This window comes from Dendrobates tinctorius, unplaced genomic scaffold (genome assembly GCF_039654945.1).
Source record: "Dendrobates tinctorius isolate UK_male_01 unplaced genomic scaffold, ASM3965494v1 ptg000159l, whole genome shotgun sequence".
Classification (NCBI taxonomy): Eukaryota; Metazoa; Chordata; class Amphibia; order Anura; family Dendrobatidae; genus Dendrobates; species Dendrobates tinctorius.
In genome coordinates, this window is record NW_027361826.1 from 18,633,969 (window position 1) to 18,649,691 (window position 15,723).

General features: G+C 44.1%; 1 protein-coding gene across 4 annotated transcripts in view; it reads left to right on the forward strand.

Moving 5' to 3' along the window:
* The window catches only part of TNRC6B (trinucleotide repeat containing adaptor 6B), a 165,994-nt gene that overhangs the window by 110,824 nt on the left and 39,447 nt on the right, over positions 1–15,723 (forward strand). For all 4 annotated transcript variants that reach the window (XM_073549598.1, XM_073549597.1, XM_073549600.1 and 1 more), the window contains 4 exons: positions 5,378–5,747; positions 8,430–10,844; positions 14,312–14,470; positions 14,639–14,814. In XM_073549598.1, the coding sequence (XP_073405699.1) occupies positions 5,378–5,747; positions 8,430–10,844; positions 14,312–14,470; positions 14,639–14,814 (3,120 nt within the window). The remainder of the gene's footprint in view (positions 1–5,377; positions 5,748–8,429; positions 10,845–14,311; positions 14,471–14,638; positions 14,815–15,723) is intronic.

The following is a 15,723-nucleotide window of genomic DNA, read 5'->3' on the forward strand; positions in this document are numbered from 1 at the left end:
AGTCAAATGACTCCCAAAATAAAGCTTGTGAAAAAGTTTGTCTTCAAAATATAAATACGGTACCCCCAAAAAAAGTTTTTGTTTTTTTTTAATTCTTGTGAAAATTAGTAAAAGGTAAAAAAAAAATAAAAAAAAAAGTCTAGAAATTTAGTATCGCCTTGATCATATTAAACTGAACTGCAAAACTGTCTTATTTCATTATCTTGCCTGATGAACACTGTAAAAGGAAGATACTAAAAAACAATACCAGATTTGCTGCCTTTTTTTGTCTGTTTTCTGAAAGAAAGAATGAAAAAAAAAAAATTCTAAAAAGTGTTTTGTAACAAAAGTGGCACCGACTACAGCTTGGATCTCAGAGTATGGTGAAAAAAAATCAAACACATTACTTAACCCCTTAACGACCGCCGATACGCCCTTTAACGGCGGTAGTTAAGGGTACTTAAACTGTGGAAAAAGTGTATAGCGCCCCCCAGAGTCGGATTTTCTCCGGGGTCTTAGCTGCCGGGGGTAGCCGATACCCCAGAGAGCATGATTTGGGTTGGTTTTTACCGACCCCGCTTTTGCAATCGCCGTTATAACGGCGACCGCAAAAAAAAAAAGCTGCGATTTTGCATTGAATTTCTCTCTCCTCTGAGGAGATCGCACATCAGAGGAATGAGAATTAGGGTCCCCGATTTCCCCTCCGGTACCTCCCGGTGGTCCTCCCGGTCCTCGGGGCCTCCTCCCGAGGACGCCGGCAGATTCCATTCATTCATTCAATGGACATTTTGATCACTGCAGAAAACTATCACAGTGATCAAAATAAAAAAAAGTAAATAACCCCCCCCCTATCACCCCCTTAGTTATGGAAATATAGTGAAATAAAGAAAATATATTTATTTTCATTTTTCCGTTAGAGTTAGAATTAGGGTTGCAATTAGGGTTAGAGTTGGAATTGGTTAGGGTTGGGATTAGGATTAGGGGTGTGTCGGGGTTAGGGTTGGAGCCAGAATTGAGGGGTTTCCACTATTTATCAACTTTGGGGGCACATCAGGGGCTCTGCAAACGCAACATGATGCCCACAGAACATTCCATCAAAGTCTGCATTCCAAAATGGCGCTCCTTCCCTTCTGAGCTTTCCCATGCACCCAAACAGTGGTTCCCCCCCACATATGGGGCATCGGTGTCTTCAGGACAAATTGCACACCAACTTTTGTGGTCCAATTTCTCCTTTTAGCCTTGTGAAAATAAAAAATAGCGGGCTAAAAAAATCATTTGTGAGGAAAAAGAATCATTTTTTATTTTCACTGCTCTGCATTATAAACTTCTGTGAAGCACTTGGAGGTTCAAAGTGCTCAACACACATCTAGATAAGTTCCTTAAGGGGTCTAGTTTCCAAAATGGGGTTACTTGTGGGGGGGTTATTCACTGTTTTGGCACATCAGGGGCTCTCCAAACGCGACATGGCGTCCGATCTCAATTCCAGCCAATTCTGCATTGAAAAACTCAAACGGTGCTCCTTCCCTTCTGAGCTCTGCCATGCGCCCAAATAGTGGTTTACCAAATATGGGCGTACTCAGGACAAATTGCGCAACAATTTTTCTAATTTCTCCTGTTATCCTTGTAAAAATAAAAATTTGGGGGCAAAAAGATCATTTTTGTGGAAAAAAAATGATTTTTTATTTTCACGGCCCTATGTTATAAACTTCTGTCAAGCACTTGGGGGTTCAAAGTGCTCACCACACATCTAGAGAAGTTCCTTATGGGGTCTAGTTTCCAAAGTGGGGTCACTTGTTTGGGGGTTTCCATTGTTTAGGCACATCAGGGGCTCTCCGAACGCAACATGGCATCCGATCTCAATTCCAGCCAATTCTGTGTTGAAAAAAGTCAAACGGCGCTCCTTCCCTTGCAAGCTCTGCCGTGTGCCCAGAAAGTGGTTTACCACCACATATATGGGGTATTGGCGTATTGAGGAGAAATTGCACAACAAATTTTGTGGTTCATTTTCTCTTTTAACACTTGTGAAAATGAAAAAAAAGTTGGTTTTGAAGTAAATTTTTTGCAAAAAAAAAGTTGAATGTTAATTTTTTCCTTCCACATTGCTTCAGTTCCTGTGAAACACATAAGGGGTTAATAAACTTCTTGAATGTAGTTATGAGCACATTGAGGGGTGCAGTTTTTAGAATGGTGTCACTTTTGGGTATTCTCTGCCATATTGACCCCCCAAACTCACTTCAAATGTGAGGTGGTCCCTAAAAAAATGGTTTTGTAAATTTTGTTGTAAAAATGAGAAATCACTGGTCAACTTTTAACCCTTATAACTTCCTAAGAAAAAAAAAATTTTGTTTCCAAAATTGTGCTGATATAAAGCAGACATGTGGGAAATGTTATTTATTAAGAAATTTGTGTGCCATATCTCTGATTTAAGGGCATAAAAATTTAAATTTTGAAAATTGCAAAATTTTCTAAATTTTTGCCATGTTTCCGTTTTTTTCATTACTAAACACAAGTCATGTAGAAGAAATTTTACCACTAACATGAAGTAAAATATGTCACGAAAAAACATTCTCAGAATCAGTGGGATCCATTAAAGCGTTCCAGAGTTATAACCTCATAAAGTGACAGTGGTCACAATTGTAAAAATTGGCCCGGTCATTAAGCTGCAAAACGGCTCTGTCACTAAGGGGTTAATAGTGATTTAGTTTTATTTGTTTACTTTTTGTAACAATATTAAAACACAAATTATATACATGTTTTGTATTTTCATTGTTGTATTGAAACAGTTACCATCTCTACTGTATGGGGAACAATGTTAATGTTTAAAAAGGAAAAGAAAACCTTCAGAATTACTGTAATTTTTTTTTCTTTTTTTTTTTTTGGCGTTGGGGGGTACACGCGTCCTACAAAAGGTGTAGTAATGAGTGATCAAAAGTTGTATGCACCAATTAAAAACTACATTTTGACACAGAAAAATAAGCCCTTACACAGCTCTGTTGACAGAAAATTGTAAAACGTGTGGCTCTTAGAATATGGAGTAACAGAGTTCAGATGATTATTTTTTAGTGTATTTTACAAAAGTAATAAGAAAATTTTAATAACTCCGGCATCGCTTTAATCATGCGGACAAACTGAAGAAAATAATCATCCAGCATGTGAATAATATAAAATATCATATGTTAGGAAAAAATAGCAATTCTGGTAGGGTTTTTAATTCCCATAAAGGAGTAATAAAATATAGCTATCAAGTTGTACGCATCTCAAAATGGTGCCACAAACTAATACCACTCATTCCACAAAAAAACAGTCTGCATACATCCACATTGATTGAAAAAATACCCTTGTTTGGAACTATGAAAAGGCAAAATAATTCTGTTTAGTCATTAAGGCCTTGTTCTTATCTGTGACAGGGTTTCTGCTACTCCATCTGAGAACAGCATGATGTAGAGGCCGAGTCTCTTAAGGGCCTGTCACACTAAGAGATATCGCTAGCAATATCGCTATAACTAGTGAAGTTATAGCGATATTGCTAGCAATATCGCTGTGTGTAAAACTTACCTACGACCGGCTCCCCCGCTGATTATCTCTGATCGCGCGAGAACGTCCAGGACTGTTTCTCGTCGTCAACTTCCTGCGGCGCTTCCTGCTGTGACGACGAGCGACGCGTGGAGCCGGGCGGGAGGACGCAGGATCGCCTGGTGTGACAGGTAAGTAGCGATCCCCGTCCACAGCGATGTCGCTAGTGAGATCTGCCTGTGTGGCAGCTCACTAGCGACCACTTAGCGATGTACCAGCGATCCTGACCACGTCATATCGCTGGTCGGGATCGCTGGTACATCGCTAAGTGTGACAGTACCTTTATTCCAGCGGTGTCACTTACTGAGCTGCTTGCTGCAGTTTTAATTAAATCACTGTTTTATCTGCCTACTCTCTGTATTCTCTGACTGCTGAGCTCTGCATAAACCCGCCCACACCACTGATTAGCCGCCTTCTGTGTTCTCTGTGCATAGGTAGAAAGTTGCCACAGAGGTTTGGGCAGGTTTATACAGAGCACATGAATGTGGAGATTACACGGTAGCAGATTTACTAGTCCTCTAGTGATGATCTCCTGCTGATAAAACTGTGATTTTTATCATATGACACAACGCTGGATTCAGGATTTCTGTCTCTAGATTATTCTGCTCTCAGATTACTTAGCTAAAGAATTCTGACAGAATCCCTTTAAGGGATTATTGGCTGCATTAAAAATGTCTTTTGTAAGGGAAAAAAATGTCATCAAAACTTCTACCTCCTCTTTTATAAAAATCATTTTGAAGTTTGCCAAACTGTAGTTTGTTCATATTCCCTTAAGCCAACCATAAACCTGACCTACGTTGGTCACATTATCTGGCTTTGAGCATTATAATCAGTCATCGATGGAGCATTTCACAAAGGTTTGCAATTAAACTAACACCATGTGTAAAGCATATTTTGCTTGTGCTATTTTTATTTTTTTTTTACTTATGGGAAAATCTGAAGATTTTTTGTTAAAAATACATCTTTAACCTGCAGAGGTATACACGCTCAAAAGCCAAAAAAAAAAAAAACAACATACCGTTCATTTCTGAGAATAAGTTGAAGACCTTTTATATAGAAATTGTTAAGAACAGATACAAATATAGTGCCTTGACAGCACGTGTCATTTCTTGGTGCTATTACTTTCATATCAGTGGTCCCGTATATATTGCCTCTCACGTATCAGATTCTCAGATATAAAAAGACGAGAGTTTTTGTTAATTGCAAATAAACATGAAACTCTTCGTCAAGGTAAAAATAAGTGTGCCAAGGTATAAAGAAGTGTAACCCCTCTGCACTGATGAGAGAGTTACCTGGTTCACAGGTAAATAGATCATGGCTAGTGATCAGTGATCGTGCTCGGATAAAGTGTTATCTGAGCATGCTTGTGCACTAATAGTGTCTTCAGCGTGCTCGAATACTATGTTCGAGTCCCCGCGGCTGCATGTCTCGTGGCTGTTTGACAGCAGCAACACATGCAGGGGATTGTCTGTTTCTTAGCCAATCTCTACATGTGTTGCAGCTGTTGAACAGCAGTGAGACATGCAGCTGCGGGGACAAGAACATGGTATTCGAGCACGCCGAAGACTCTCGATTAGTGCTTGAGCATGCTCAGATAACACCTTATCCCAGCACGTTCGCTCATCACTAATCATAGACATTTTTTAATAACACGTTGTCTGTTCACTGCTCTCCATGTTGCTACTGATGTCAATCTGGTAATGAATCCATGAGAAGAGGACGATTTTTTTTTTTTTGCTGTCAAAAAAAGACACTGTTTTTTTCCTGTGTTAATGAAACTGTGATGAGGGTTTTAGTTTATTCATTTATTTACTTTTTTCTTTAGGTCACAGAACAAAAAACCAAAGTGCCCGAAGTGACGAAACCAAGTTCAAGCCAAGCGACGGCCGCCAGCCTACCTGGCAGTTCCCCCTCGCCACCAGTAAATGGTGGCAACAATGCCAAAAGGGTGGCAGTGCCGAACGGACAACCGCCCAGCACCGCCCGCTACATGCCTCGGGAGGTGCCACCGCGATTCCGCTGCCAGCAGGACCACAAAGTGTTACTGAAACGTGGGCAGCCCCCTCCGGCGTCCTGTATGCTGCTGGGGGGAGGAGCAGGGACTCCCCCCTCCTCCTCTGCACCAGGGACTAGCCCAGGCAACGCACAGCCAGGGACAGGAGCACTGCTGCCGGGGGAGAGCGGACCCGCTACAGGTAAGCAAAACTCTTATGGCGTTTAGTTCAATTAATCTCCAACTTAAGTCTCCCTACAGATATGATAACGTTCAAGTTCATCCACTAGTGTGGATTTTTTTCAGGAAAGTCAGTTTGCAGCAGTTTTTTTTGCTGCAACTTGAATGTTCCTTTTTAGGCTCTGGGGTCTTTCCAAACCCAAGATGTGTGTATATACTGACAGACCATGTGACACTTAGACTGCACACAGGGGGATGTCCCGTCACTAAGCATGGGACTTATGAAGGGAATTACTTGCACCAGAAATTTTTAGGGAGCTTCATAGCCAAAGGGGTGAATACATATGCACATGCTAATTTTTTGTTATTTGATCCCATAGATTTCAATTTATGCCTACGTTTTTCTATTTTACTATTTAGTGCTGATGCATCACACACAAATTGAATTACACAAATATTGAAACACAGGTTGTAATGTAACAAAATAGGTAAAAAGTCAAGTGGGCGGATACTTTTGCAAGCCACTGTAAGATAGATGATGTTGAGGCACGGAGAAGTCAGATTAGATCTCCTGGCTCTTGCCCTCGTGGAAACTACCAGCGATGTGGTTTTGCACGCAGCCGGAAGGCGCATTCCGGGAAACACTAACCTCTGCTAACTCAATCAGGGTTTTTCTTGTTTGTTTTTGTTGTGTTGATTTTTTTTTTTTTTTTTTTTTTTTGGTAATGTATATCTTTACGACTGGGTGTGGATAAGACATAATGGCCGTTTATGTGGCTCCCTAAATGTTTTGACAAATTGCAGATAAAGCTATAAGTTGGGGATTGTCTGGCTCTGTCTTTGCAGCAGGGGTGTGATGTAGGATGGATGAAATCCACCCAGGACTAGGAATAGGAGCGTACTCTTCTCTGTATGTGGCAGGGTCTCTGCAGGAACACAAAGGCCCCTTTCTGTGGAAAACTAGCAATGTACATGGTGTTCTGGAATAGCTTTTCAGGCTGTAAGAATCTCTTTCACGTATTGAGGCCTCTTGAGGGGCAACTCTTGTGGTGTCCAAGACTTCTGTCCAGACATCTGTAGACTCTTATGAAGGTCCAAAAACTTGGCTTCTATCCTTCAGAGTGGAAACAGAAACAGCTCTCCAATAATGTGCGTGTGTACCCGGGGAGACCTCTACATGCACACTTTTTGCTATATGTGAGAACAGTTGTTTTTTTTTTTTTTTGTTTTTTTTTTTGTAAATTAACATTTCCTTGTTTTCTTCAGAATAATGGTTTAAGTCTGTGTTTTGTACTGGCAGGGAAGGAATTACAAGGGTTTTTTCTTGTGTGTGGCTGAGAACTTCTATGAAAAAATACAAGGGCTTATCATTAACGATAATCTGGCTAAACTTGGTGCGAACCTAGGCCATTTAGGATGCGCCACGGCCCCTCTTATCCTCTCGATTAGGTGGGAGATTACATGTCCGAGGGTAAGATCCCGTATAGGATGGGATACAGTTGTAATGTGGGTTTGTCGGCTGCATCACCAGGAGACATGGGGTTCTCCTGAACTGCAGTATGACATTGTACACACATCCTTCCTGTGCCGCCCAAATCTTATACGGTTGGGCAACTTTAGGTGCCCGTATAGCCTTTTTTTTTTAGTACCAGTAAGAAAAGATGCAAGTGGCAAATTGGAAAAAAAATATTATTTTTACTTGATTCCTGCAATTTTTCGTTCAAAAAAAGCTTATATATATGTGTATATATATTTTTAAAACAATGTTATAAGAGGATTTTTGTTAAATATTTAATGCTGATTTTTGTTTTTTCATGAATTTCATAGGGAACGTTATTGTTTGTTTTTTTTGTTTTTTTTAATTAAAAGAAAAAATTTGGGAAAAGATTTACTAATCCTGTTTAGTTTCTCACCATTGTAAACTTAGGATTAGTGAGGTGCTAATAATGCCTAGAACTCCTAAAGGCCATGTCCTTGACTTTTACATTGATTGCCTATCCTTTGGCCATGTTCACACAGTCAGTATTTGGTCAGTTTTTACATCAGTATTTGTAAGCCAAAACCAGGAGTGGGTGATGATTACAGAAGTGGTGATGGATTTCTGTTATACGTTTCCTCTGATTTTCAGTCCTTTTTTGTTTACAAATACTGAGGTAAAATACTGAACATGTGAACGTGGCCTTTGGATATCTCACCAATAACTGATTGGTGGGGGTGCGACACCCAGCACCCAGACCGATCAGCAAATGCAGGGGCAGGCAGCGGTCAAATCTGCTCAGTTGCGGAGCTACGTATCTCCCAACAACTGTATAGTGGCTGTATCCGAGTACTGCACATTCACCCCCTGTTCAAATCAATGGGGGCAGATGTGCAGTACTCTGCCACAGCCACTGTACCATTGACTGAGCTGTGCAGCTCCGTAACTGATTTGTGGGGGTGCCAAGTGTCACCAATCAAATATTTATGACCTATCCTAAGGAAAGACTATTAATATAAAAATCCCAAACAATCCTTGTAATAAACATAGCGAACGGCATGTGCCTCAACTTTCCCAAAAAAATTTGCCGCACATTGCAACTGCAACCATTTTTGACGTATGCATGATAATATAAATATATCATATATTTTATGTATTATATAGTTAATACTTTATTCTTTATCTAATTTTGAATCTAATTTTACTGTACATATTTTTCTTTCCCAGATTCGTCAGGGGCAGCTGCTACTTCAAATTATGCAAATTCCACTTGGGGCTCGGGAGCCCCATCCAGCAGCGGCCCCAACGCAAACCCTCCCCACGCCTGGGACAAAGTGATTGTAGACGGGTCGGATATGGAAGAGTGGCCTTGCATAGCCGGCGTGGACGCAGAGCCCCCTTCCGACAACGCCACAGACAACAACAGTGCCTCGAACCCAGCCTCGGAGAAGGGTCCCCCACAAGGAAGCGCCACTAATCACAAAGGAAGGGGGGGCCAAGGTCAACAACAGCAGCAGCCTGGCAGTGAATGTATTCAGGGGGTATGGAAAGCTGACCCCAAGGCTAAGCCCGTCCCGTCTTCCAACCCTGCTACAGAGGGCGTTAATAGACTAGGAAACTGGAGGAATATGGGTGGGTCTGAAAGAACGGGACCTGCCTCTAGTTTCAGCAATTTTAACCCAAATACCAACCCGGCGGCCTGGCCGGCCCTGGTTCAGGAAAGCAGCAGGAAAGGGAACCCAGAGCCAGATGGCAGCTTCTCCAGCGCACAGCTTGGCCCCACGGGTCCATCTTCTCGGGAGCAGCAGTCAAAGATGGAAAATGCGGGTGCCGGTTTTGGAGCCTCAGGCAGAGAGCCGGCAACAACCCATCACACTGACGGACCAAAAAATGGAAACACTAACTCTACGAACTCAATTTCTTCAAATCCCCTTGACAACAAGGGAACTGCCTTTGGGGCAGGAGATGCCTGCCGAGGTTCTGACCTCTCTGCTCAAAGCACTGGAGAAAGAAAGAATGGAGGGGTGGGCACTTGGGGGACAGCAAGGGGTCAGTCTGTCACAGGAGATGCCAATAGTGGACATGGCAATTCTGGAAATAATGGACGAGAGAGGGATGATGCAAGGAAAGTGTCTTCATCTCATAGGCCCAATGGGTCCAGGGGAGATTCTTGGGACAACAAAAGTGGTGGAAATGGTTCTTGGGGATATGGCCCACAGGCAGACCCCAGTGAAGTGAAGTGGGGTGAAGGGAACAAAATGGTGGCAGGTGGGGTGTCTCAGGGAGAATGGAAGCAGCCGTCTGGACAAGAGGATTTAAAAGTTGGAGATTGGGGGGGTTCAAGCCAAGGAAATTCTAGCACTGGAGCATGGGACAATCAGAAGGGCCACTCACTATCCGAGAACCAGGGCAATCCGTCATCGTCGGCCTGCTGGGGCCGGTCTCCCAGCTCTGCAGGAAGTGAGGCTGGTGGGCAAAGCACTGGAAGCAACCCCAAGGCTGGGGGTAGTGGAGACAGCTTGAACTCCTGTAATCGGCGGTCACATAGACCTATTCTCCCAGATAGTCAGGATGCTTTGAAGACCCTGCTGAATCGAACAGACTTAGATCCCAGAGTACTTTCCAACTCTGGCTGGGGCCAAACCCAGATAAAGCAAGATGCAGCATGGGACACAGAGGAAGTTAAAGCTCGACCTGATGGTAAAGCAGACCGTGGCACTGAAGGCTGGGAGAATACATCACAAGCAAAGAGCTCAGGGGGTTGGGGGGATGCCCCCAGCCAAAGCAATCAAAATAAGTCTGGTTGGGGAGAATCCCCTGCACCGGTTTCATCTGGTCAGGAATGGAAGGACACCAAAGCAACTAGCTGGAATGACTATAAAAATAGCCCATCTGGTTGGGGTGGTGGTGGTGGAGGAGGTGGTGGTGGGGGAAATGGGGGTGGGGTTGGTGGACGACAAGAGGAAAAGGCAGGTCCTGGATGGAACAGTGATAATAGTTCAAGTACTGAGCAAGGTTGGGGCAATCGACAACTTAATTCTGGAAGTGGATGGTCTGCCGGAAAGAATGGATGGGGAGGAAGCAACAGTGAGGACATGGAGCCACCCAAAGGCCCTGTTGGCTGGGATGGTTCAGGAAACAAAGCTTCCTCTGGCTGGGGAGAAGTAGGGCAAAATGATGTTGGATCTTGGGGTAATGGGCCGAATGCTAACCCAGCTTCTCGAAGTGGTTGGGAGGAGAGTAAAAGGCCTCCTGGAGGAGGTAATTGGGGAGAAGCACCTCGGCCTCCCGTATCCTGGAACAAGCAGCAGGAAGCTACACCGGCTGCACAGTCTTCTGGCTCTTGGGGCCCTCAGGCTCCAACACCTGGAAATGGGAGACAACCACCGAACCCAGGATGGAAAGCTGGCCCTACACCTACAGTGTCGAAGGATGACGAGCCAAGTGGCTGGGAGGAGCCGACACCGCAATCCATTGGACGTAAAATGGACATCGATGATGGTACAGCGGCCTGGGGGGATCCTACCAATTACAATTACAAGAATGTTAGCTTGTGGGACAAGAATGCGCAAGGAAACCCTGGTCAGATGCCACGGGAGCAGGGCATGCCAGGGTCAGTAGCCAACAAGGCAGCGCCATCAGGTATGGGTAATATCGTTGGTATAAAATGTTGTAACCATTCCATCTGTATATTTTACTTTTTCTCTAAAAAAAATTCTGAAAACATTACATTGAGCACTTGATTTTACGATTTTGCCCATTGGTAATTGAGTAATTTTTTGAAGTAGTGGATTTTTTCTTTTAATGCTTTTTATGTGCGTGTGATTATATTCAAGGAGGCTGAGAGAGCTGTGGATTGGTGCGACACCAGGTTATTCCACAAACCCACTCTTTGTGTGGCACCATGGGAGCCGGCTTAGAATGTGTCATGTATATCTTTTAGGATTTGGCAAGCTTTAAAGGGTATCTGTAATTCCATTTTCCGCCTATCAGCTGCCGGCACCGCCATCAGGGGCTTATCTACAGAATTCTATAATGCTGTAGATAAGCCCCCGATGTAACCTGAAAGATAAGAAAAACAAGTTATATTATACTCACCCAGGGGCAGTCCAGGTCCGGTTTTGGTCCACTGGGTGTCGCAGTCCGTTCCGGCGCCTCCCATCTTCTAGCGGTGACGTCCTCTTCTTTGCTTCCCGTCGTAGCTTCTGCGCAGGCGCACGCTGCTGTGCCCTGTTGAGGACAGAGCAGAGTCCTGCAGTGCGCAGGGGCCGGACCAGGTCAAAGAGGACTGCTCCTGCGCACTGCAGTACTTTACTCTGCCCTCAACAGGGCAGATAAAGTACTCCTGCTCTGGAGCCGTGACGGGAAGCAAAGAGGAGGACGTCACCGCTTCAAGATGGGAGGTGCCGAACCGCGACACCCATCAGACCAAGACCGGACCGCCCTCCGGTGAATATAATATAACTCGTTTTTCTTATCTTTCAGGTTACATCGGGGGCTTATCTACAGCATTACAGAATGCTGTAGATAAGCCCCTGATGGCGGTGCCGGCAGCCGATAGGTGAAAATTTGGGTGACAGATTCCCTTTAACGCTTGGTGTGAAAATGTACTCTACTAGAAAGCCTCTATAGTTTGATGTGGTATGGAGGGTGAAGTGACTGGCTTTCCATGCAGCAGTACATGAATGTGAATGTGAAAAGTCTGATAAATGTGCAAGTGAAAGGATACTGGGATTTTTTGTTTGTTTTTAAATGGTAATGTAATTTCTTTGTGTAACCTTTGTTGATTCCAGCACTGTAGATCATGGATGACTTGTAAGGCCCAGTGCACAGTTCTGCTCCTTTTGTTGTAAGATGACTTGCACAAAGTCTTGACCACAAAACACATCACATATTCACAGGTCTTGATCCCTCATTTCCCCTTGCATTGGTCGTAATTGAATGAAGTGACATTGTCGAGCGTGGTCATGGCTGCTCTTTCATTGTCTATGGGACTGACAGCAGAATGGACTCTGCTACATTCTCTGGCCCTATAGACACTGAGTATAGCTGCAGTGGTAATGCTGGACCAGGCTGCTCCATTCAATTGCAAGCACAGCGAAGAGGTTGGGGGGTCAGGGCCCCTTTTAGTGATCATGCGTTTATCCCTTCCCCATCAGTTCAGTGCAGAATGCAGACAGTCCAGTGATATACAGCATGATGGAGGTAGCACAGCAGCAGTATACTGACGAGCGATCACTCACACCGCCATCATCCATGGAAGAGGGAGGATGCTTGGTATGATATTTACACAAAGATGGCTTAAATAGGGTATCTGTTACACAGATGTGTAGTGTGCCATGTTTGAGCTTTTCTACCCAAAACTCGTCCACTTAATGGTTTTTCTTTTTGTTTATTTTGCCATTTTTTTTTTATCCTATATGATTAAAGGTTAAGTTTTGACTACCGTACTTTCCTTTGGTGCTGGAGGACACCCCCTTTTGGACCATTGAGTGTGCCATGTTGGCTGACAGCCTATCTGTCACGTCCATATTATATTAGGTGGGCAGCCCAGTGCTATATGTGCACCCCATAAGGGCGGATACAATATTTTCCCACCAACCATACCGGATCTGGCTCCATCCTGTGAAGATGAGACCGTACATGAGATATCCTTAATGTTTTGGCCAAAATAGCTAAGCTCATAACCTGTGTCCAAGGGTCATCATTGTTTTACAGTGCTTACGTTAAAAAGCAATAGATTGAAAAGTGATAACTCTGTGTGCATCTACAATCCGAATCCTCTGACTCCAACTTATAAACATCGGGGCCTGTCGACATGCTGCACTGAACTGGTCAATTGACTATATGTATTGGTCAGTATGGCCCTTTTTTTTTTTCCTCTCTCCCCATGTAAAAAGTGTCGCTGTTCACCTTTTTGACCATTAAAAATCTGTTAAAATATTGGAGCAATAAGAATTGGTTCACATTCAGTGGGATTTATAATATTTTGCAGAATTGAGCTTTGAATGTGCATGTAACTGGGATCACACACTAAGGCCACGTTCACATCTTCAGTATTTGGTCAGTATTTTACATTACTCCAGTATTTATAAGCCAAATCCAGGAGTGGGACAATCCAAGAAAAAGTATAATAGAAATACAAATACTGATGTATATTACTGATCAAATGCTGACATGTGAACGTGGCCTAAGACAGTGTCCATAGACTATCCAGCATCCTCCAACCTATATGTTACAGCATGTCGGTCAGATTTTTGTTGGAAGTTTTATTTTTGAAGATTTGTAGGCAGCACGGTATAGAGAAGAAGCTGCACAGAATGATATATTGGATTGTTAGAGAAAACTCAGTATAATTTGTATTTTATTCACTGAAATTTGTGCATAGGAATCCAGTGGGCGGAGCTGCTCAGTGACTGACAGCTGTCACTGACATGCACTGTGATAACACAGGAGACTGTCAATCACTGATGGGGCCAGAAACCTGGGATTTCAATAAATAACAAGTTTTACTGAAACCTTTAACCCAAACATTGCTATGAATCTGATCGGCTCCTCATTTTCAGCATGACTGTTTAGGTTCTAAAACATTGATATCTGGAGTCCTGAACCTCTCATCTCAGACATATAAGATGTGCTATGGGATGGAGTGGTCTTAAAAATGATTAGACCTATATTGCAGAAAATTTAGATGAAGGGCAAGCCTAAGTTCCTGTGTTGTAAGTGCAGGTATTGTCAGATGCACAGAACAATCCCTGTAACATTTCTCATCCCTCGTAGCCAGGTAACATTGCATTTTTCACTGTTCACTTCTGTCCTCTCTGTAGTAGATGCGTGTTCCTATACAGGTCATCTTTACCAATGTTAATGCGCTTCTTTTCCTTTGGTGTATGTGAGCATTTACACCCATGATCATACCCCCAGTGTGACATGTCATTGTGCATCAGTCGGTTGGACTGCCCTCTAGAGGCCAGCCAGGAAGATGCTTGCGTAGTGCTACTAAATTGTGAATATTGAGACCGTTTGCTCCAAACCCTCCCCTCCCTAAAAGCAGCAGATGCATACACTTGCATTTTCTACCACATTTCTATTTTTATTTGCGTCCACAGTATGGAACAAGAATAAGGGTCCTCCAGCTGATAATGGGACATCGGCCTGGGGTGATCCGTCTGAGCCTGCCTCCGGATGGGGTGAAGGAGAGGAGACAGGACCTCCTACCCCAGGGTGGGGTAATGCAGCCCCTGTAGCTCCCAGTACCATTAAAACTGGTGAGTCCCATAGCAGAGACTAATAGTGGCTTCTAATGTTTGGGGTGATGATACCCTGAAGATTTGGCTTTCTGTGTTCTGTTTCTACACATGGAGCCCATGCTGCACAGTGGTGCAAGGATAAATGTGGCGTGATCACAGGCAAAAAATATTTTCTCTTCTTTGCAGGTACAAAAACTATGCAAGACGGCTGGGGAGAGACTGAAGGGGCGGTGGCGGGGACGCGTCACAGCAGCTGGGATGAGGAGGAGGAGGGTGGTGTCTGGAATAGCGCAGGATCTCAGGGAAGCGGCTCCTCCCATAATTCGGCAGGGTGGGGCCAAGGAAAGAAACCACAGATCAAGGTGAGGCTCTGTTCCCTTACTATAGTGTTGGCTATGTGGCATTAACACCACCTTTTGCTCAGGGGAGAGATTTATTCGGCCAATTGCTGTTGGGTGTGGCCACGTTAAAGTCGGCCATACACATTAAATGGCTGTCAGCAGAACGATGGTCCGGACTGTCGTTGGCTGGCAGCCGACTCTCCCATACACAGGCGTACCCACTGCTTCTTTGTTATCTACAGCAAAGCCACCAGCAGACATGTTGTTGCTCATCTCCAGGAGAACAAAATGATCGGCAGTACAAGGTGGGGCAAGCCAGATTCTTAATGCCCCCGACAATTGTCCGCCCCCATACACATTAGATGGTCGGCCAAACTCATTGATGTAGGCAAGTTTGGCCGACATTAGTCTGTGTATGTGGAGATTTAAACCTCTCAAATGGAGTCTGCAACTAAGGAATCCGTGGTGTACCCTTGGCATGGTGCACCGTTTTGACCCCACTTGCCATTCACCACCCCTAATTTGATTGCCAGTGCGAGTGTTGCCTGAATCAAATTCCTGGCTCTGAATTCTCGCACTGACACTACAGGAGCCGAACAGGTACCCACACAGTGTCAGTACGGGTGTACTCTCATCTTTCTCTCCTGTCTGCGGTGACCGATCACACAGCATCTTGCTACTGTAATCCTGTGTGCAACTCGCAGATGCTGCAGATTGGAGGAAGGGATGGCAGCGCATCCGTACTGACGCTGTGTGTATGACCACCTATTCGGCTCCTGTAGTGTCAGTGCGAGCATGTAGAGCCGCAGATTCGATTCAGGCAACACTTTTTTGCTAATGAGTGCTGGCAATTAAGCTAAATGGAGGTGCATGGCATGTTGAAAAAGGAGGCAGAGTAGTGCACCGAGCGATTGGCCAATGCTAAGGGTG